The sequence below is a fragment of the Eupeodes corollae genome, chromosome 1 (assembly GCF_945859685.1).
Source record: "Eupeodes corollae chromosome 1, idEupCoro1.1, whole genome shotgun sequence".
NCBI lineage: Eukaryota > Metazoa > Arthropoda > Insecta > Diptera > Syrphidae > Eupeodes > Eupeodes corollae.
In genome coordinates this window covers 107,644,192-107,669,247 of record NC_079147.1, presented here as the reverse complement: position 1 = coordinate 107,669,247, position 25,056 = coordinate 107,644,192, and the positions used below count along the sequence as shown (strand labels likewise).

The 25,056-nt window shown below is 34.5% G+C and overlaps 1 protein-coding gene across 1 annotated transcript in view; it reads left to right on the top strand.

Annotated features, from left to right (window-relative positions):
* Window positions 1–21,108, top strand: part of LOC129953941 (fatty-acid amide hydrolase 2-A) — an 81,931-nt gene extending 60,823 nt beyond the window's left edge. The window contains exon 3 of the mRNA XM_056067499.1: window positions 19,327–21,108. Within this exon, the coding sequence (XP_055923474.1) occupies window positions 19,327–20,730 (1,404 nt within the window). The 3' untranslated portion in view covers window positions 20,731–21,108. The remainder of the gene's footprint in view (window positions 1–19,326) is intronic.
* The last annotated feature ends 3,948 nt before the right edge of the window (window positions 21,109–25,056 follow it).

The following is a 25,056-nucleotide window of genomic DNA, read 5'->3' as shown; positions in this document are numbered from 1 at the left end:
CTCCCCCGGGGGCATCTTGTCCATGGGAATATTGATTATTTTGTTATTTCTCGACATATTTAAATACCTCTTGTACGTCTATTTGTACAGAATCAATAATGTTGGTCATTATAAACGCTTATATTTATCATATTCTTTCACCCATTGATGTGCAATATATGTACAACTAAAATAAAACTCACGAAAAGTTTAAAGTTTAACGGGCATATGTAACTTTTACGCTTTATGAAACTGTCAGCGTCCACGACATTTTACACTATGCATCTGCTATTCATGACTTTTTGGTAAACCGTTTATGTTTATATATTTTCTAAAAATATTTTATAATTGCACATACAAATCTTTGTAGTCTGAAATTTAATCCAAAACAAGAATTAATCTAAAACTTATTCCTATCGATGAAGTAAAAACATGGCTAAACCGAGTTCTAATATTCTAGAACCCCAAATTTTAGATTTTAATAATACGAAGTTCTATTTCAAAATGAGATCTTTGGCTTTTCACACCAAGTCCAACCTCTCGAAAACTAGTAGCAATTCAAAGTTGAGCTAAACAAACAAACCTTTCGAAACGTTCAGCGCTCAAATTAATATCAACAAAATAGCTGATGGCTGCTGTCTTAACAAATATTTCCTTTGAGATAAATTTGGTCGTGAATAAAAGCCCGGTGACTATTTGCTGCACTGGCGGTTCCAGAGTTTAAAACGCTCTTTGTTAAGCGAGCAACCGGAAGTGGCGTGACGACTCTAAGGACGAGGAAGACTTGCTCATAGTTCGTAATAACGTTTCCAAGGGATGCGTCTTCTAACTCGTCGCCACAAATATGTTCGACGCTTTCGCTTACTACCTGGAAAAAGACTTTCCGGTAATTCCGTTCAATTACAAGGGTTTGGGAGATATGAAAAAGGTGATAAGTTAATTTGTGGAGAAGAATAAGTATGAAAGAAAATCTCTGGTGGAGGCTATGTCACAGCGAGCTAGGAAAATTTGAGTCAAAACATTCCACAATGCGGGAATCCTTGTTCCAGTAAATAAAACCACAACAGTTTGCTATCGCCCCTTGATGGACAGTGATACCAACATCAAGAAGATCTTCATTCCTTTGGACAAGCTAGGCTAGTCCTCAAAGGAAGAAACCAAAGAGATAGTCATGGAGAAATTGCACCCCATCATAACAGCATCAGTGATCACTCTGGATGAGTGTGATTTTGGTACGAATATGGAACTAGGAATTGATCTATTCTGCTTCGGCCATAAGGGCCTACACGAAATCGTAGAATCTTCTCAAACCCGCCTTTAAGTTGCTCGGACGGCCACAATATATTGCGATTCTGAAAGGACATTTGGCCAGAAGAAGCAATAGTCATAAGCTCAGTATTTTGGATTGAATTTGTTGTGAAAGAAGAAGAAAATGTTTTAAATAAAATTATTGTAACAGTTTTATTTGTTGTTGATTCTATGATATATTTTCTAGACAATTAGCTTCTCCTTAGTGAATTATTCGGACCGGTTGAAGTAAACAAAGAGGATAACTGCAGCCAATCGAGCTTGTAGTTATTGTTGGTTCATGTTGCGATGGACTGTCCTGCGAGAGGTCTTGGGTTCGATCCCTGCCTATACCACCTAAAGTTTTTTTCACGGGTACTGCCTCTTGCGAGGAATTGACAAATTCTCCAAGAGTAATTCTTGTCATGAAAAGTGCTTTCTCAAATTTGCCGTTCGAATTCGGCTTAAAACTGTAGGTCCCTTCCATTCCTGACAACAGTACTCGTACACAGGAATGGTTGAGAGTTGTCAGTCACTAGGCCCTAGTTCTCAAACGGACTGTTGCGCCATCCAATTTATTTATTTATGTTAAATAAAATAAAATGTCAAATGAAAACGTGTAAATGTTCGGTGTGATCAATTTTCGGGTTTTCGAAAACTTTTTGCCGACAACCCGGTTTTGGGTTTGGCGTGAAAAGGCTATAAGTCAGAGTTCTTTTGCTTCAGAACATGATACAACAATTAGTTAGATCTCAATCGAGTTCTAATTTATGAATACACTGTGTTTTAGAGACTAAAACTTTGTCAAGAAATTGACCGTTAAAGTACTAACTTTTAAGGTACTAAATTTGTACGTTGGTAGAAAACTGAGTTTATGACTTTGAGTTATTTTTGACGAAATTTTCAAACACCTGTTAAGTAAATTTTCTTAAACAATGGCAACATACAAACAAGCATTTACAATAATAATTTCGAATTATAAAGCAATTTCGGCATGATTTCTATTTTTCATAAATTATATTTTTTAAGTGTTTTGTCAATTTAAAATAATACATACTTACACGTTTAAAAAAAAAACGACTTAATGGTAGCAATTAAATCAAATATTTTTTTATTAAGTTGTGTTTGTTGTTTTGTTTTTTGTTTTAAATAATAACGATATGTTAAAGTGTTACTCAAATAGAAACAAACAGACAACAATAAAAAACACTACACAAGGTAATAAACAAAAATATCAAACTTTATTTTATAATAACCATTATTTGTAATAGAAACTGACATGATAATGTTTATTCATTGTCAAAGTAAAAAGAAAAAAAAACTAATAACCAGAAAAAGTACTTTAAGTTCATAATGAAAGAAGACTTCATTAGGCTTTAAGACTCCAAGCAATTATAAAAAGGTATATGCTCTAACGAACTATCAAAAGAAAACAACATTAATTTTTAGGTAATTTAAGTATATATGATATACACATGAAAATACAATAGTATCTACATATTATTACATACATGCATATACAAATACATATGTTTTTCAAAGGCACTTTTTCATACTCATATAAATGTCAATATAATAATTCTTCTCAAACTATGCAGGTCATTACTCTGACAGTAGGTTAAAAGACTTTAAGGTTATGATTCAAAAAAGTATAATTGCTTATTGCTGTTCGACATAATCCCTTAATTAAATAATTGCACCCTGTTTAACTGCCTATAACACAAAATCTCTAGTTATAAAGGGTGGTTAAAGTTCAAGACCGATTTTGATTTTAAATAAAACACAAATTATTTCAGGAATTATTGTCATTTCTTTTTATTTTCATTTTTCGAATTTTTGATGACGCTGAAATTGCCGTTCATATGAAATTGGCTGCGTTCAATCTCAGATAGATAGGGAGTCCGGATAATATTTTGTTAGTGTTTTACGTGTAAAATAACAGCTGATCTAAAAAGCTATCAAAAAAGGAATCCAAAGGTTAAAAGAATTTCTGGGGTATGAAGGTATCTGACAGAACAGCTGATTCAACACATGGTTCAATTTCAAGAAACTTGAAAATTGAATTCAGCTTTTTGTATTTGTTGGTTAACAAAAAGATACAAAATGTTAGTTGAAGTTTTATTTGAGGATGTTCTGTACAAATTAGACGATGAAGAAGCTATTTGCCTCCGAATTTTAGAAGATAATTATGATTATAATAGTCACAATAGTCCTCGTTTCTGTCAGGATAGTTTTCTGTTAAACGTAAATCGTTTAAAACCGGAGCTTTCGCAAGTAAATTATTAATCGTACAGAGTTATAAGAAGAGAAATTTTAACATAGATTCCAGATTTATGTTATCTCTTATTTATTAAATTATTGCGCGCCTATCAATTCATCATGGTCTGACGAATCAGGTGAATAATCTATTAAATGTTTTATCTTACATCAATTCTGACTTCGGAGCTTAAATGTTACTCTGCTTTTTGTGAACAGCTGAAATTTGTTTTTATTTTTTGACAGCTCTCTCAATACAGCTATCCAACTCGTTCAACAAGGTATCTAAAAATCCACCTATGCAAGATACCCTATCAAACACGAGATTGTACGCAGCCATTATCTCATCCTTCAGCTCTTGAATCGTTGCCAACTTATCGGCGTACACTTTTTCTTTCAAATAACCTCAAAGGAAGAAGTTCAAAGGTGTCAAATCACATAATCTTGGCAATCAATTGTCATGGAAATGTTGAAAACGCTGAGGTGGAAATGGTCCTCATAACTGAAGATGATTTTGAGCTGTACAATGTACATTGGTGTTTTCACAACTCATACAGACCTGGGTTGCTCAATTTTTCCGATTTTGCTCATATTCGGACGACCAAATTCAACGAAAACGTCGCGAATTGCACGACATGCTGATATGATTTGAACGTTAATTTCATAATAAGCCTGAATAACTTTAACGCGTTACTCGATTGTGTATCTCTCCATGGTTAAAATTGAGTTACTTTCAAATTGAAAAATGTCAAATGAAATGAAAAAAAAAACTTAACGCTTAGGTGTGGATCACATTCAACATCAACTGCCATTTGTGTTCAATAGTGGCTCTGAGCTGTTCAAACGTAGCCGTATAAAAAAATAGTCTAGGGTTTAAATCGCACTGTGGAAGAACGCCCTTAAGTTCAGAACAAAACAGATCTTAATTTCATCGATAAACATAAACAGATCTTACTTCATAAACATAAACATGCCTAAATGCAGCAATATAGCTGTCTCACTTTTAATACCACAATTTGCACCCTACACATTGGAAATATCGCCATTTTAGGTTTTATTTTCTGTTTTCTCCGTCTATTTTGTAATTTGTAATTCAACTAAATGAATTTGTTACTTTCAGAAATAAAATATTACATACAATTTATTCTTATTGCGATAAAACTTTATTTATATTAATTTCGAGCTCCTTGTTTGAAAAAGAACGCGCACAAACGGGGCTCCCAATTGACTGGCCCAATTCATTAGAGAAAACGCTCTTTAAACTAACCAAATATTGTCCAAGTCCATATATTAGAAATATAGCCCAAAAAATGGACGAAGTTGTGGTTCAATGTGGAAAATAAGCCATAATATATGGTCTGAGCGTTGGCCAATTCCGAAGAACACCATGGAATTGAGTGATTTGTAGCGGTACATGGCCTTCTGTCGCTTTCAGAAAGTGTCATAAGGCCAAATTTTTTTGCGACTTAAGACCAAATTTGTTTTCATAATTTTTCAAAAACTTAGAGCGGTCTTTCCCGTTAGAATTATGATAAAGAGTAACAGCAGATTTAAATGTAATCAGGAAAGTTCCAAGCTACTCAATTGTATTCTTCTTGCCTTGTACGAAAAAGTCGTAAAATGGATGTTCGAAGTGATTTGATCTATAATTTTGAGTTTCGTGAAGGCTTAAAGTACCTACGCAGCCAATTGTTATAATACCTGATATTAAACAATTATATAAATTTAGAGGAAATTTTAAACTCTTCAAAAGACATGTGTGCTATAATAAAGCGCGTAGAGCAATTGCGGTAATCGACCTACACAATGAAACTAAGTTCGGATCACTAAATCAAGTGCCGCTCATAATCATACAGATACTGAAAGTTTTAAAAATAAAATGGAAAATATAAATGAAATAAAAGAAGCAATGGAAATGATTCAGTAAAAAGAAGCGGCATACGCGAAGTCTTCAATGAAATATATTCAAGGGATTGTGAGAACCCTCTTTAGTTGAAGTGGCATAAGAGTTCTGTATTTGTTTGCCAAATGTTTTCAACATATTGTAGCCATTTTTATTATAAGGTTCAATTTGGAAAAGAAAGACGGCAGCTCATGAGAATTCGAAACAGGTCGTTCCCTAAAACTCCCACTACTGCTACGTATGTTTTTGAATTGTTCAAAACAGAAACCGTGAGGAACAGATTCGTCATGTCCCGATACGCAGATGAACCCTTTTACCGAACGACAATCTTTGAAGATAACTTTAGCTTCTTAATATTTATGTTACCAACAATGTCAAATATAGTTCAAAACTTATTTAACGATTCCCCAAGACACTATTTTTTGGATGGCACTTTTAGTGTTATGTCATCATGTGGATTCAAGCAGCTCCTTAAAGTGCATTTCTCTCTTGATAACCATGTAAGCTTATGGACCTACTACTGTTTGTAATTTTTGTATTTGTATTTAATCAAATTCTTAAAAATGTTATGATAAATGTATTGTTACTAATTTTAATGAGCCCTTCATTATAAGTTTGACATTCCGTTTTTAAGAAACAAACTTGTTGCCGTTTTTAACTTCTATTAAAAAAATTACAACTCAAAATAAAAATATTTGAAGCTATTAGTGTCCTCTTTGAATCTTTAGCTTTGGAAATATGTACAAAAATAATGCATGTACATTAAGGTACATCTCCAATCTTCTCAGGTAATGAAGATAAAGTTTGAAAGTGACATAAGACCAAATTGGCCTTAAGCTACTTAAGGCCAACCGTTGAAATTTGGTCTTATGACGGTTTCAAAAAGTGTCATAATGCCAAATTCTAAAATTGGGTCTAATGTCACTTGCCCTTATGTCACGGCACCATTTGAAGCGTTTGCTGTGGATGCCTGCACGGCAGTGCACTAAACTTTTTATTGCATTTAGTAGACATGCGAGAATTACGACCGAAAATTTCAGTTAATGCTCCTTAATTTGCAGTTACCGGCTCGGAATGTGGGTAGACCTATTGTATTCATATGTTGTCTTAATAATGTTGAGTATACTGAATGAAAATGGGCGCTTTTGAAAAAAAGAGACTTAGATACAAATTAACTATTTTAAAGATTAAAAGTCTAATTTTAATAATGTTCTGATATAGAAGCCTTCAATACGTACAGAAAGATATTGTGTTTTATTAAACTGCATAAGAAAATTCAATGGTTCTTCAGAATGTTAAAATTTGTTATTTTTGTTTAGTAAGTTTACACCAGAACAAAGCTTATAAATTGATGTTGAAATCTTTTCGAGAATTCAATAAAGCACTTTCTCCAAGGAATTGTGAAGGTACAATGATGAACCTCATTTTTTATTAAAATTTTACTGATCGTATGGAATATGTTACTGGCAGTCAAGGTATCATTCTTCTTCTTTTTTGTTGAACATTTACAAAATTAAATTTATTTATTCATGGCTTGAGAAAACAAAATTGTACTTTGCTTTCCGCTTATTAAAACAAACTTATGGCTTTACATAGAAAATAACACACATTTTGTCAATTTTAGTTAAAACAAAATTTGAGGAAAACATGTTAAAGATTTTGATAAAAGTTGTTGTAATATTTTGGAGTGTGGTTCTTATTAACAAGGTCCAACATATCTCTTTTCGGTTAGCCTACGCGACTTTCTATAGGGTTTGTATAGAGTCACTTCTCAATTTTCTTTTTTTGTAGAATAATGACTTCTTGAAAGTCGTTGGATAATATCGAATTAGGTAATCTCTGTTAGCCTAGATGGCCTTTTTATCGTGAAGTCTTAAGTTGGCCATGTTCATAGAACCAATTTTTGTCGTTAGATTCTTTATGTCTCAAAAATCGGCATAGCTTTCGATTGTATTGTACTTATTTCCATGATCAACAAAAGTTGATGAATCATTTTGCTTAGTTATTCTAGAAAATTCATTTGAACGGACATACCAGGACCATTTTAAGGTAGTGCAATATTACTTAAATCGGCTGTCGTAAGATTACTACCTGGAACAACATTATCTTCATGAGAAGGTTTTGATGATTTGCATTAAACACTTTTGCTTTATAGAGTTGCCTTCTACGGGTATGCATTTTAAGTTTTATTCAAAAAAAAATGTTTTTTTTTTTAATTAAAAAAAGACATCATTAAAATAACATCCAAGAATTTAGAAAAACTTCAACATTATTTGCAACAAGAAAGTCGTATCGTGACATACAGGCTGGGGCGTGGTTACTTCCTTATTTTAGAAAACCATGACACAAAAAGTATTGGCAATATTGATTTAATTATTTTTTCTGTGTATAGAACATTTAAATTTTTATTTTATTTGGTTATAAAAACAGCATCTCGAAGGTGGCCACCATTATCATCAATGAACTGAGATAGCCCAAATTTGAAATTGTTTTCCACTTTTTCCAGCATATCTATGCTTATGTCGGCGATAGCAGCACGAATATTATTTTAAAGATGACGAAGGGTCTTTGGACGATCATTGTATACCAACGATTTAAGCTAGCCCCGCAGAAAGAAATCACATGGGGCTAAATCTGGTGATCGCGCTGGCCACTGAAGATCGCTTCTAAGAGAGATGAGCCGTTCAGGGAAGTGTTCACGCAAAATATTCATTGAACTTCTTGCCTTGTGAGCTATGGCGCAATCCTGTTGAAACCACACTTCCCATACATTTATTTCGTCAAGTTTGGGCAGAAAAAAATCCAAAATCATGCTGACATAACGTTCAAAATTGACCGTAGCTGCTCTTTCGTTCCCTTCAAAGAACCATGGGCCGATAATGCCGATTCTGGATATTGCACACCGAACATGAAGTTCCCTCATGTTAGTGGGGCTCCAATGAAGCATGTTTTGTTTGTTCACCCATCCTCAAATATGGAAATGTGCCTAGTTACTAAAGAAAACAAGGGCGTCCTGAGGCAGGTTTTCGAAGAAGGCTTCACATGCGTGGATTAAGTGTTGCACCACTGCCAATTTGAATGGGTGAACATTAAGTTCACTCACTACGCGACTAGAAATCCCTAAAGCAGCCGAATGTTTGTGTGCAGATCGCCTAGGGGATTTCAAAAGCGCCGCCCTTACCCTTTCAATGTTTTCTGGCGTCATGACAGTTCTGGAAGGTCTATCATGTTTCTTCTGCACACTTCCGATATCCTTGAACGTGTCCACCACAAACAAATCGATATCCGATCAGGCACACGTCCTACAGGTGCGATATTGAAATGGTTTCTAAAAGCACGCTGAATTGCGATGATCGAACAGCTGAAAGAAAAATAGGCCTCCACGTCAAACGCGCGCTCTTGCTTTGTCCACTGCATTGTTGACACTGAACTAGTCATAACGAAAAGCTATAAACCAACGCTCTACTATTAATAGCCACTCAGTTGCGAGAGTTTATGCTAAGGAAGTAACCACGCCCTACCCTGTAGTACAAAAAGAACATAGTTTCTGTGTGACGAACATTTTTAATAGAAGATTGTGACATTTTAAAATATTACGTTCGTAAATCTACTATACATATAGTTCTGTTCTCTTTTGTCATAATACGAAATAAAACGGTTTAATCTTGAAAAACTACTAAACGCATTGAACTAACGTGGAATTGAAAAGAGATATTTCACAAAATATGAAATTTTTGATATACGTAGTTAATAGTTAGTTAGTTATTTCTTCAAAAGTTAATGCGGAAATGAGTATTTCAACAAATACAAAATTCAAAATTGAGAGACAGCATAACCACACAAGAGTCATCTAGACGCCAATTTTTAAGTTAAACAAAAGTTTAAGTTTAAGTTTGACGGTATTGTTTTTATTGAGCAATTTTTATTTCTGTTAATAGTAAATTTAACATTTAACCACACAATTAAGGAAACTTAACGTTGTTATTTTGGGTATTAGAATATCTCTACTATAAAAAATACTTTATTTATCTCAGACTTTCTATTTTCTATTTTCTTTCAGTTAGTTTTTAATTTTTAAATGATGAAATCGTTTTCAATAAACGATAGTTGATTTCACATTTCGGATTAACATCGTTCCACTGAAAGCTTTTTATTTCCTTCGAATTTTTAATTATCAACTCTAACATCAAATGTTTGATTTAAATCAGACAATATTTATCCAATGACAGAAATTTTCAATGAAATAATAACCAACCTGACGAAAAAAATTATAAAGATTGGTTTCAATAATGAAAACCAATGATAAACTGGCCTCTTAGTTTCATAACGTCTTTGATTGTTTCCTTCTTCGATGTTTTATTTTTGAATGATTTTATTTCTGGTCTTGTATATGCGTGTAAATGACCTAAAAGGTTTAAAATAAGCGTACATTTTAAAGCCTTTAGTTAATTTTTACTAAAAAAGAGAGTTCCATAAGAACCGATGTTCGATCCCACAAGCACCAATGAATTTTTAGGAAATAATTAAACGATTTTCAACTCTCTTCCTAAGTGGTCCACTTTGTTCCCCTCATTATATTACTATTGAACTTGGACCCATTCATTCACAAATGGGCCACAAGGGTGAAATCCAACTCCAATGAAAAGGTCTTTAATATTTTTTAAAATTGCTTGATAAATTATAACACGTTCATAATTATAATAACGAAAGTAACAGTTTTCTCTAATACATAATAAACGAATTGTATCCAGAAACAATGAATCAAAGCTCAAGTTGTAGAAAATATACATATGTACGATTATTCTACGCCTGAATGATTCAACTACGATTTCAAAATTAGAAATTCAAGGTATGTTCTTTTGTATAACAATACATACGAAGAATTAAAATTGAACAATTAAATGCACACGCGTTTGTTGTAAATAATTAATTTATACTTGTGGAATTTTGTTAAATAAATAATTACTGAAAAACAACAAAATCATTAAATAAAAAATCCCTCAAACATTTTTAACAAACAAAAAAGGTAAAAAGTACTTTTAGCGGTATGTTTAATTACTTTGTTTTTATTATTTTCAACACTGAATTGACCTCTGTAAGTAATTTTTTTTTAAATTTTCAATTTCTCAGAAATTTTTGTCAAAGTTCATTTATAAAATATAAAATACAAGGAAAGAATAATTTCAAACAAAATAATTTTTGTAAGCAATTAAAGCTGGAAATGGACATACATGCGAGTGTACACATATATATATACGTGTAGCTATTTTTATATTATTTAATTACCATTACTTGCATTAAATCAAAGTTTACGTGATCCGCATAGATCAATCATAGAAATACGTTTATATGTATGTACATACAAACGTTCATACATAATATTTATACGTTCACATTAAATTTAATTTATTTTATTGTTAGAATAATTAAAACAAAGTAAAGTACACTGGGGCGTATACTTGTTCAAAACAAAACGAAATTTGAATAATTTTACTTGTTACTTGCGACATATAGGAACTATGTACAGTAATAATAATAATAATAATAATAAAATTAGGGTGGGCCACTCTTGTATTAAATAAAAATTGATTTCTCATTGCAAGCAATAATTTTTCCGGATGTGCGAAATAGCTGTTCCTTTGAATAACTTGGATTGAGTTTGAACAAGTCTCTAGATCCATCTTAACAACTTTGGTGAGTTTTAATAGAAGACCATACCGGAGCGTAAACCTTGACGATGTAAGTTGCAAGGAAGATAAAATTTGCAGAAGCAAACTCTGTTGAAACATAAAGCCAAAGAATTCCTGGTGATTTGTTTGCTAAATCACTAAGAATTATGCCGGATGAAACTGCTTCAACTATTCTATACAAGTGTTTTTGGTCAGTGCTAATATCAACGACAGAAAGTGCAGGTAAGTTTGTCAGAATAGGTTGGAACTGATGTTAATAATAGTTTTTCACATTTTTTGAGTTCTTTGCAAATAACGCCTTAAAACGTATGTGGCCCAGAAGTACTGCCATCAACATGTTCAAAGAGATGCCTAAATAGTAGCTCATTCATATGCAATAAATAAATGATCCACTTCAATGGCCTATTTAACCTTTTTTCCAGCATCTGTATTATTCCGCCGTTTTTACCAAAATTTACATTTGTGCCATCACTTCCAATTGCAATTAAATTATCCATTAATATATCTGCATTCCTAAAAAAAAGGAATATATCTTGTTCTATACACTCTGCAGTTTCTGAAGAAGGTGCAATGTAGCCTAAAAAACTTCGCATCAGGTTTTTTTGGCAATGAAATGTTTTCCTCAAGTATGCGTTGTCTGTATTTGTCCATTTTTTTCATATAAAGTTAAAGTCTGGTCTTTTCTTCCATCAAAGTACAATGCGGGAATCAGTGAAATAGTTTGTTTTGAATTTACATTTTGCCTGGTTTTTGTCTTTCTCAACGTAACTTACTTTTGTCTATATTATGCATGTTTTGTCTGTCGATGCATGCAGAACTACTGAGGCAATGGCCTTGTCTGACACTCCAAATCTATCGCATGTTTTTAAAAGTAAAGCGAAATCAACTGAAATTTTAGAAGTTCTCGCTGATTCAATCACTGGAGTCCAATTCGAAATTTGGTTCCTCGCAATCCGTTTGCACACATCCGGATTTAAATGTGCTCCTCAACCTTTCCGTACATAAATAAGACTTTGCTTCTTACACGAAACTCTTCCAACTTCTTTCCCGGTATTTTTGGGTGAGACTTAAGAAGGTTCTTGCACTTTAAATGATATGTTTGTAGCATTACTTTGCTTCGTTTCGGTTCTACTGTAGGAATAAATGATCTCGCTCATAAGTCTTCCAATTTTGCAACTATAACAGCTTTTATTTCTTTTTATGTTGGTTCTTTTTTAGTTTCCCTTTTATATTTAATTTTATGTTGGTTCCACTCATAAAACTGCATCACTTCTTCGTAGGCTGGCAATATGATATCTTTTAATTCACCCATATTACCAAATAAAGCACACTTCCAACTGTTTCGTTCCATTCTCTTGATGATACAAAACCAATAAACTTTTTCTATAACTTAAGACAGAATGAAATCAATAATAATCGGATGTATTAAGAGCTCAAAATTACCTTTTTTCTTAAATTCAAAAGCGAACAAACGGGCTAACAAAAAGAAGTGATGAGTGGCGCTTTTAGTTGTTATTCTACTTTTGAATTTAGAAAATTAAATATGGCCGATGGGCGCGCGATTTGAAATGTATTCAAATATATAATAATACCCAATAAGTACTTACAATAAATAATTTTTTTAATTTCAAGAATGATATTAAATATTATAATAGTAATATTATTTAGTTTTCGAAAGGTTTTAACAAAAAAAACAGGCCTCGCTTCTATTGAAATTTGATAAAAATAAGTGGAGCAAAGGATGTTAGATTTTAAGGAAAAATTCAGCTTTTCTTCAAAATTTTAACAACAATCCGTAGAATTGAAATAATAAAATGAAACTTCACGTATAAGCTAACTGGACCATTTTGCATCTTTTAATTGCTGGCCGTGTTAAAAATCCAAACAAAATTAAATTCGGACCACCCTGTACATGTATATAGCAAGTTTTGCACTGTTAAAAATTTCATATTAGAAATTTTAATCAAACATGACATTACGATGGTAGAAAAGTTGAAAAAAGTAGGTCCCCGATTTCGTCCGCCTGTCTGTCTTGAGTCAATTGACTTAAAATTTGGAGTTTTCTCATAAACTAATCAACCGATTACTATTCCAAAAATGTTTGATGGTCATTTCAACTTTTACTTTTAAGGTCTTTTTCGAAATTCGAATTCGTCGAAAACGGGTCGTTATTCTTTTATAAAATTGATTTTTAAGACCTATATTAATAAGCTTTAAAAAACTGCATACGAATTATATTTTTAAACTGAAACTAAAAAAATGTATATAAATAGAAAACTAAAACAAAAAAACGATCTAACGATTTTCAAATACAAATTTGAAAAGTTAAGTTTTTTTTGAGAAAATAAGTGGCATTCAATTTTTTGAAAATAATCTTTTTTTACATGTACATTTTTAAATACAGGAAATATTTTCATATATTCTTTGCCACACTCGATTTTCTGAAAATTGTTCTAAGACATTAAAAATAATAAAAATTTGTCTAAATCATATAATAGCAAAAAAAACTTCGTACTTTCATTAATATTTGATGGGAAATCTTTCTGTTTAACTACAGCTTGTAACTTCCGAGGAGTACTCTCTACTAGGCGTTTACAAATATGGATAGGAATGCTGTTCCAACCTTCTTTAATAGCTTTCAAAAGCCCTATTACTTTTGTTGGTTTCCCCAATCCAAACTGATATTCTGCATCGTTCCAAAGATTTTCCCTTTGATTAAGGTCAGGGCTCTGTGTAAACCAAGGCAATAGATTGAATTAGTAATCATAATCACTAATCCACTGCTTCACTAGCCGCGAAGTGTGCTTAGGATCGTTTTCATGCATAAATGTCCACGATGATGGCAAAGTATCATCATTATAGGGCTCTATTTGGTTTTTTAAGATGCTCTTATTCTGATACTATATTTGCTGCCCTATTTCAACAATGTGTCCTTAAATGTGCCATACAAAAAATGGTACACCCACCACCTTCTTCACAATTTTCACTGTGTAGCTGATTCAGCTCCTGCTTTGGTGGACGCCAAACATAAGGTTTTCAGTGAGAGTCCAAGCAGTTAAACTTGGACAAAGGGATTTTTGCTTAGCTACGTACCCAATCAAATCCTTCTCATTTAGTCTTCTACGGTTTGTTCTGCTGTTTAAAGATATTATATGGTCTTTATGCGCTTCATCCCTTCATTCAGCAGAACTTGTCTTTTCTGTTGGCGGGTGTTTTCGAATAGCATAGGTCGTGTAATGAGTTTTTAAAAAAGAATTGCATTGTAGAAATGTTTATTTAAAAGTAGTAGTTGAATCTTAAAATTGTTATAGCTAATTTCTTGACAAAGTTCTAGTCTCTAAAACTCGACATTTTGATACATTAGAACTCGATTGATTTCTAACTCATTTCTTCATCAAGTTTTTATTTAGATTTTAAATTGAGATAGAACTTTGATTTATAAGACCCTCGAATTGAACGGGCTAGATTGTTGGAACTATCGGTTGAACAATGTTTTTTTATTTCTTCCATAGGCTTAATATTTAGTTTTATTCTAGTTTTGGAATAAATTTCACACGAAAAGGACATTTACAGCCCTATTCTGCTAATCACGTGGATCGTGTATTCTATTTACCCATTCGAATCCCTTTCAAACTGCTTTTGTATTCTACTATTAATCGGGTGAACTACATTACTTACTTAAGGTGGCGCTACAGTCCTGTGTGAACTAGGGCCTCACTCAACAAACTTCTCCATCTAGCTCGGTCCCTAGCTAGATGTCTTCAGTTTCGCTCTCCAAGTTGGGTGAGGTCACCTTCCACTTGTGCGCGCCACCTGATCCGCGGTCTTCCTCTACTGCGCTGTCCTGTGGGTGTGGATACGAAGACTTTCCGGGAAGGAGGATTGGTTTCCATGCGCTCTACGTGACCTAGCCATCTTAGTCGTTGGTGGACTTTTACCTTTCTGGCTAAGTCAACGTCGCTGTACAGCCCGTACAGCTCGTCGTTCCATCTTCTCCTCCACTCCCCTTCGATGCATACGGGACCGTAGATCACACGAAGAACTTTTCTCTCGAAGCGACCCAAGGTGCTTTCATCCACTTTTGTCATAGTCCATGCTTCTGCACCGTATAGCAAAACGGGGATGATAAGGGGCTTATATAGCAACACTTTGGTACCTCGAGAGAGGACTTTACCACTCAATTAAAATCTTAGTCCAAAGAAACAGCGGTTAGCAAGAGTTATTCTGCTTTTGATCTTAGCACTGGTGTTGTTTTCCTTGACTTGACTACCTCAAAGTTACCTCTGTCGATTTTGACGTTTTAACCAAGACGTCGGTGTTGTATGTCCTTTCTTGACGACAGCATACACTTTGTTTTGCCCTCACTAACCTTTAAACCCATTTTCGCCGCCTCTACCTCAATGCTCACAAAAACCCCATTGACATCACGCTGAGTTCTTTCGATTATGTCAATGTCATAAGCATATGCCAGTAATTGGACAGACTTTTGAAAGTTAGTGCCTCTAGTGTTGACGTGTGAGCTCTGCACTATTCTTTCAATCACGAGACGTTCACATATTACGGCAGAGAAGATTTTATAGGCGATGTTAAGTAGACTGATTTTTCTATAGTTGGTGCAGTTTAGAGGGTCTCCTTTTTTCAGGATCGGGCAAACAATACTGAGGTTCCATTCATCGGGCATGCTTTCTTCCGACCATATCTTACAGATAAGTTGGTGCATGCTCCTAACCCACTTATCTCCAGCTGCTTTAAAGAACTCGGCATTCAAGCCATCCGCTCCAGCGGCTTTACTAGAATTCCGCTTAGATATGGCAATCTTTACTTCGTCTAAGTCGGGAGGACGGGATTGTTGGCTTTCGTCGTCTATATTGAATGGATCATCCTGCCTGACAGCGGAATTCAGTTATACAGTCTGCAGAAGTGGTCCTTCCATATCCTCAGCATTGACTGCGGTTCCACTATGATGTTTCCACTTTCGTCTTTGCAGCCTTCGGTTCTAGGTTTATGTACCTGTGAATTTCGTTTCACCTGTTCATAAAACTTTCGAACCTCATTCCTGCTTTTATACCTCTCAACATCTTCGACCGCACGCTTCTCATGCCCTCTCTTTTTCTGAGAAGTCGGCGTTCCTCTCTCCTCTTCTGCTCATAGAGCTCACGAGCAGCTTTCGTCCTTTTATGCAGCGCCGCTTTGCGTGCCTGTTGTTTGGCTGCATTTGCCTGCCGTCATTCCTCATAAAACCAGGGTTTCCTTGTTGGTGGCTGTTTGAAACCCAGCACATCAGAGGCGGCTTCTCTTGGCAATGTTGCCACTGGTTTTCGATACATTGTGTTGGCAGCAGAGAACTTCGAGAGAGGTTACTTCTAACTCGGTCGGAAAAGGATTTGGCGATCTCTGGCGATTGTAGCCGTTCGACGTTGTATTTTCTCCCAGCACCTCCCTGTTTTGCCTTGGGTCTGGAAATCCGAAGTACTACCTTGGCTACAACGAGGTAGTGGTCTAAGTCGATGTTAGCTCCTCGGAAAGTTCGTACATCCATAATGCTGGAAGCGTGCCTGGCGTCGATCGCAATATGGACAACCTGGTTGACGGTAGATTGATCTGGAGAAGTCCATGTTCCTTTGTGGATGTTGAGGTGTGGAAAACGCGTACTGGCTACCATGACGTTTCGCCCCGCAGCAAAATCTATGAGCCTGAATCCATTGTCGGAGGTGTTGTCGTGCAGGCTGTTCTTCCCGATTATGCCACCAAATATGTCTTCTCTTCCTAGCTTGGCATTAAAATCGCCCAGGACTATTTTAATATCGTAGCTAGGGCACTGCTCATATGTTTTGTCTAAGAGCTCCAAGAACATATCTTTGGTTTTGTCGTCTTTCTCTTCTGTGGGGGCGTGCGTGCATATCAGGCTTATGTTGCCGAATTTAGCCTTGATGCCTATGGTCATGAGGCGCTCATTGATGCACCTATAGCTCAAGACTTCTTGCCTAAGTCTGGCTCCGATGACGAATCCGCATCCAAATAAACGCTGTTGGTTTTCGTGGTAGCAGTCACCATAGTAAATATTGCAGTTTTTCATCCTCTTTTTGCCCGGCCCATCCCATCGTATTTCCTGGATTTCGGTGATATCTGCTTTATAACGTTGTAGGGCCTCCGCTAATTCTTCGGTCTGTTAAGGGACCCAACATTCCACGTGCATATCCGAAGTTCGTTGTCCTTTATTCGTTTGCGTTGGTTGTCAACAGTAAATCCGTCCGTATCCGAGGCTTGAAAGCTTTTACGTGGCCAGGAAGTCAACCCGACGCACAACCCCTAACCTGGAGGGCCAGATCCTAAGTATAACTCCAAGGATGGGGAGCCGGATAAAACCGCTCCTTACAGGCCTGGGCTCCGAATAAGTCGAAGAAGCCCTATAAGGTGTTCACTAAGTAGTTCAACCTTACTGGAACTGTAGACGCCACCGTCGATTCCATCTCGGGAATTCCTCCGCTGTCGTCTGGATAAGGAGAGGTGCCTTAGTGGAAACACATTATTCCAAACCAATTTGACATTCACGTAAACAGCTGTTCATGTGACAATCTTGAGAATGTTGGACGATTTGTTTTGTTTCAAATTATTGCAAATTGTTCCTAGTGTGTAATTTTTAATTATAAAAACAAGTATTCTAAGTTACGCGATAAATAAGTTTTTACTTACATTTTGCTAGCAAAAATTAACAAACCAGACATCAAATGAAAAATCCGCTATATTTTATATGAGTATGAATCGTATTAAATAAATGCGTTTACGTGAATAGAAGAATACCGCGCAGTATTACCGACGTTATGGACGTATAAAGATTCGAATGAATAGCAGAATAGTGATTAGTTATTTAAATTATGCCAAGAAATAACATCCAATCTACAATAGTAAATATTCCAATTAATAACATGGCCATATAAAAGTGTAGATAAATCTGTCTATAGAAGACAAAACACCCATTTTGACGTCATGTGCATCTGAAGAAGTATTTGAAAATGCTAAATTTGTAGGACTATTTTTGCCTTTTTTGCTGAACCTACTAAACATACGATTTCTTGAATATTTTCAATATTTTAGTTTTCATCATTTACATAAATTACATGCATGATATTGTATACGTTTGCATAACTTTACTATATTAAAGAATGTTTCTAATTTTTTAAGAAATCTAAACCAATTTGTTTTGATGTTTACTCAAGTAAAGATGTTCAATGCAACACAAATATGTGTAAATTTACTAAAACAATTATTTAAAATATCACCAATCTTAAACGAAATCCAATTAAAAACGAAAAAACCATTTTTATTCCGAACAAAGTTAGAATATGAAAACCAAATCCTTAATCAAACAAAAACTCACAAATATTTTTAATTTTGTTTGCAAAAAATGTCAGAATTTTGAGTCAGAACCAGCTACGGGGTGCTATAAAAAAAAGTTAGAACTCAGTTCCACTCATCCAAGATTTAAAATTATTAGAACTCAAAACTGATTTAAACCGAGTTCTACAGATCATGATTAGATGTACCTAAAGAAATACTCAAATTCTAAAATCATTTATACTGAAGTTCAATTAATAACCCGAGAATAACTAGATCGAGTTTTTATTTTATTTTAGAACTTCGTCAAGAAATTTGGCCATAAGTGTACATTAAAAACGATATTCTTTTTTCTTTTAATAGTATAGAGTTTTTACTTTAAATATTTTGAATAAACTGCATGAACACAATTTTGATGTTTAGTGTTTTTTTTTATGTATTTTGAAAACAGTATTCTAAACATTTTTAATTTTGATAGACTTGATCTTTAGATATAGACTTGTATAATTTTGTACTAACATAAATTAGCAGTTTGTCAAGGTCGATTCACTCGGCGAGTTACTTTACTTTATGTTACATAAGGGATGTAAACATAGGGTATTAATTAAATTAAATCTTATTTTCATATTTTGAAAAATAGGATTTCAAAAAGGATATAAATGTGCATAAGGTGGCAATAAAGTGATTTTTAAAAGAAAGAACTGCATTTTGGTAGATCCACCAATTTTTGTTTGTATTGTGGTGTCCCTTTTGATCAATTGTAAAAGCTTTTCTTGTTCTAAAATAATACTTTAGTTATAAGAATAAATATACATTACATATTTACCAATACCTAGATTACATCACATTTAACATTAATATTTCTTGAAATTTCAGATAAAAAGCGAAGAAGTGGTGCAGGCCTATATTGAACGATGCCAGCAAGTCAATCCGCTTATTAATGCCATTGTTCAAGATCGTTTTGATGAAGCCCTCGATGAGGCACGTGAAGTCGATCGAGTCATTAATATGGGTATTAACACAGTTGACTCTATGGAAGAACTCACACCACTGCTGGGAGTACCTGTGACCGTCAAGGAAAGTATAGCCGTCAAAGGTCTCACCAATCAAGCTGGTCGAGTATTTAAGACCCCACAGATTGCCAAATCAGATGCTCCGGTTGTGGAGCAGATCAAGAAATTTGGTGGAATAATCATGTTGGTGAGCAACACCCCTGAACTTTGTCTGCTATGGGAAACATACAACAATGTGACTGGCCAGACAAAAAACCCCTACGATTTGAAGCGAACACCGGGAGGATCGTCGGGAGGCGAAGCAGCGCTGTTAGCCAGTGGTGCATCTCTACTGGGTCTCACCTCAGACATTGGTGGGTCTTCACGTCTGCCAGCAATGTTTAGTGGAATATGGGGTCACAAACCGACTCCGTATGCGGTCTCATTCAAAGGTCACCATCCCACAAGTGACTTTCCCAAATGGGGAGACTTCTTTACAATTGCTCCAATGACACGTTACGCCAAAGATCTTCCACTTCTCCTCAAGTGCATGGCCGATCCAACTGGTCCCAAGTTGACGTTAGACAAAGAAGTAAATGTCAGTGGCATTCGCTTTTTCTTCATGGACAACGATGGTCCATCTGGAATGATGCGTCCGCTTAGCAAGGACCTGCATGCAGCAATCAACAGAGTTGCTGGAGACTTCAACGCAAAACGAGTTAACATTCGCAAAATGAAGTGGTCCTTGGATATATCCCTCTCAGCTATGCTGACTATGAAAAACATCGAGACAATCTATCACAAAACCGAAGAGGGCGAACGGCCGAAGACAGTTTGCACTGAAACTGTCAAATATTTCTTCGGTTGTTCGGACAGTATTTTGCCTTCTGTCATTTTCGGCCACTTACAGAATTTCATGAAAATCATACCCAATTCCAGACACAAGCATCTGGCAACCATTATCGAAGCTCTTAAGACTGAATTCAAAGAACTCTTGGGAACCGACGGTGTGTTCCTCTACCCCACGTTCCCCAATACTGCACATCAGCATTATCAAATTTATCACAAACTATTGGAGCCCATGTACATGGCGATTTTCAATACTCTCGGTCTGCCTGTGACCAATTGCATGATCGGCTTGGATCGTCGAAACCTGCCGATGGGCATACAAGTGGTAGCCAATCCCGGTCAAGATCATCTTTGTCTTGCAGTGGCTAGGGAAATGGAACGACGATACGGTGGATGGGTGCGACCGCCAACAGAAGAATCCTCGAATAAATTAGCGTAATCATTACATTATTGGATTGTAAACATCACATATGAGGTTATTTTTTTTGTTTTTGTAAATAAATCTGAATGCAACTTAATAGGTTAAAGTTCAAAGTAAATTCACATTAGGCTATGTATCTATATGTATTAAAATTTTACAAACAAAATTATTTACATTATGTATTATTGAACATTTATTTTTATTTGTTAACATTTTTGTTTTGTTTTTAATTTTAAGGTTTTAATTTTTTAATTTTGGGGTATTAAGCCATTTTGTTATTATACATACATTGCATTATACATTTCATTATCTATTTTTTCTTAATTGAATACGAACATAATTTTATCATCAACAACAAAATAAATTTAATAAAAACGAAAAATTATACTAAAAATATTTGTTCAAACTTTTGTATCTTTTTATTCGACAACAAACAACAACAATTCACTAATAAACAGGTTCCGGAGCTATTAAAGACTGTCCAACATTTTCACAATCCTGTGTTTGGTCGTACCGACTTTGAAATATTGAATTAAAACAATGGACTCTTATAAGGCAGTCTGAAATGTTACTTCAAGCTTTGTGCTCGTAAATATCGTAAACTTTAGCTCAACGCCCGAATAGATCTATTTTCTGTTCGCGTTTTGACAGCTGACAACTGTATTGTCATTGCAATTTTGTTTGTTTTATTTCAGAATCTGTGTTAAGCACCATTGCGGAGGTTAAGACAACGTAATAGACTTCATTTGCAGTCAACTTCTTTGAACGTAAATTTTTACTAAGGCAACTAGTTAGTATTTCCAGTGTCATACAGTTTAAACTCAGAACTTTACTTCACTAACCTCTACCTTCAGTGCATCGAATAATAACTACCAAAGACATTATTGTCTACAAAACAATCTTCAGGCAATCCATCACGATTTTTATTTTGAATTGTAAAGTAATTTTTCTTATCTTCCAATTTTAAGAACTAACTATTTTTACAAAACGTTGAATAAGTAATAAAGTTCAGCTTTCAATTGAATATAAAACAATTTTCAAGTGTCATTTTGACATAAATAGACTTGACTTGAAATTTAGGGAGATTTTTGTTTGACTTACTTTCAGATCAACTCTCCAATAAAGTTGACTGATTTTTGACAGCTGTTTAGAAACTTGAAACTTGCCTTCTTTCAAGTCCCTTAAGTGGCCTTTCTCAGTGGCTTTCTTTCTGTTTGTAAAAATGTAAATAAACTTTACTCAACTTTTTTCTCAACCCCCCAAGTTTGAAGCTTTATTACGTTTTGTAAATTCTTAGGCCGCACTTAATCATAAGGTCGCTAAGAAGCCTGTCAAAAGCCCAACCGACCTAAGGCGTGGTTATGGTTCAGCCATAATACGTAAGACTGACATGCCAGAGGTTTGAATTCAATCTTTACCTGTGCCCCTGTAAATGTTTTTTCACGGGTATTCGCATTAAAATTGAAGGACCCCTCTACTACTCGCGCACAAGAAAGTTTGTGTGGTTTAAGTCATTGCGACCTGGTTCTTTTCGAGCTGTAGCCCGACCAATTTAAGTTTTTGGTAGTTATTATTAAGTTGCAAATTTTAGACTTAAAAATGGCGTACAATTTTAAGTAAAATGTTAAAGTCATATTTACCAATGTACTAAGCTTAAAAACTGATTTGCCTAGTTTTAACCGATTTTAAAATCTTACAATACCCGTGTTTTTTTTGGCGTTCTATAAATTGTACAGTAGAAAATTCCCAAGAAAACCCATCGGCAGTAGCCAGATTTTTGTATTTAAAAATATAATGTATAAAAAAAAAAACACAAATAGAAGAAAGTTGTGTGAAAAACAATTTAACTTCAGAAAAAAAAACTAACTAAAACTAATAAAATTAACAATATTCAAAAAGAAATGGTAGGAAAACATCAGGGAATTGATATTCATTCAACAATTGCAGCTTTGACATTAAATAATTACTTCAAGAAGGGGGTTTTTTCGTAGACTACTACATTAACATATGGTGTTAAAGCGAGCTTGAAGCCTCAATTCTTTATATACCTGAATCGAGTTGAAATGAGCTTAATTCAACTCAATTCCGGTCGGCAATGGAAGTCGGGTCAAAATTTGTGACGAAAAACCTGTAGTACCCGTGGCATGATGGTTAGTGCTTTGGACTGTCATGCAAGGGGTCTTTTTAATTTAAAAAAAAAAATATTTTCGCGGGTACTGCCTCTTGCGAGGAAGTGACAAATCCTTCAAGAGTAATTCTTGTCATGAAAAAGTGCTTTCTCAAACTAGCCGTTCGGATTCGCCCTTAAATTGTAGGTCCCTTCCATTCCTGACAACAGTACTCGCACACAGGAATGGTTGAGAGTTGTAAGTCACTAGGCCCTGGTTCACAACGGATTGTTGTGCCACCCCATTTGATTTGAATTAGGAATTTACTAGTTAGCAAAACAAAAAGAAAGGTTTAAAATTTAAGAGCCCGTCAGTAAATAATGTTTATCAAATTGCGAACTCGTATATTGTTAAACCTTTAACAATAGGTTATTTAAATTTTTGCGTAAACCTGATTGGCAATTACTTTTAGTAAGTTTATCAATAAGAAATATAAAAGTTGACGCTTACATTTTTCCAGGAGTTGTATCTTTGTAATGTTATCGAATAAATTGTAAACTATTAAAATGTATTCAATCCAATTAGTAAAAAGCCAATTGCTACTTTTTGTCAGAAGGTCACACGCCAAAATGCGTTAAACTATCAATCTATCGAAAAATCTAATTTACTTCACGCTTAAAGCAATAGCTCCTGAAGCCTTACGACTCGTGTAGCCAACATGAAAATCTGCTTCTGTCCACCTAATGCATGATGAAGACCTTAGCACAATCCATTATTGCGATACTTTGTAATACTTTAGAATCTATATGTACTGTACGCTGCTACTTGCTATGCCATTCAATACACACGCCATTCAAGTCTTGAATCCACCTTTTAGTTAATATAGAGTCTAGGCTAGGCTATCTGCAAGGCAAGGCAAAGTATTCAATTCAAAATAAGTTCCAACAACATCAGATCAACTTGTTCAAATATTTTGCAAGAATTGATTCAGCAAGTTGGTCGATGACTTTGATCTTTGGAGACATCAACCGTAGAATTGCATCAAGATTGACGTTGCAAATGCTTGATAGGAACGGCACTATATTATATACTATAGACACTATATAGAGACGCACTGGTATAGTTTGGATATTGCATATGTGCAGAATCTGGTATATCTGTGTCAAGTCAACAACGGAACCAAAAGAAAAATCAACTTTACGTTACCGAGGAAGGTACAAGCATATACAGGGTGAGTCAAAAGTGACAACTTCCTAATTTTAATTAATAATAACATGTATTGTATGTATTGTATTTATTAATTTTGTATTATTTATTAATTCTAGAATCACAAAGTATGATTTATGGATATTAATCCCACACATTCTTTTATTCTCTTTCAGTTGAAAGACGTGAAAAAAAACCCACAGTCAAATCCCGAAGTCAATTATATCCTGAAATTTTCAAAAATTATTTAGTCGCCCATTCCTTAGTAATGCCAATGTGGTGCGAACAGTATGCGCAGTAGCACCACCTTGCTGAAACCCCATCTCAAGACTATCAGCGAAAGCTGGCTTCTAGAACGTAACGTTTAAGTATCTATGGTTACAATTGTGCAGGCAGTGAATTCATTTGAATGCAATTCCCGAATTTAAATCAATCTTATCTTAGGTTCAACAATCATTATAAGATGATGAAATAAATCATTTTGCTGCTTTACAATATCTTGTAAACGAACAGCGTAAAAACACGTTATTGATCTTCTGGCTTTATTTCTCGGCCAAACTAGATTTTGCAATTGGGTTCTAAGAACTCGGAACACAACGTGTTGACCCTTTACATAATTGGGCAGGTTCAGACAACATAAGGTACTTCATTTGCAGTCAACTGCATTAATAACTTCCCATAGGAATTTATTGTAATGGGTCCTATTTGTAAAATTGAAAATTTTTACATTTCTCGACGGTTCAAGGTTCCTAGAGTCGAAATAAAAGATGTCTGTGTGTACGTACGTCCGTACGAATACAAAATGATTTTATCTTCAAAGCAATTTTGTGCTACGAAAAATGACGTTTTTAAAATTTAGTAAAATTTTGAGAGAAATTAAATTGACATTATTTAAAGTTGGTAAAAATTGAATTTCGACTCAAATATATTTTCAAAAATTTGAGATTATGGCTTCCAACTAATTTTAACTTATAAGAAATATTTTTTTCAACATTCAGTAAAAATTTTGAGAAAAATCGAATTGACACAA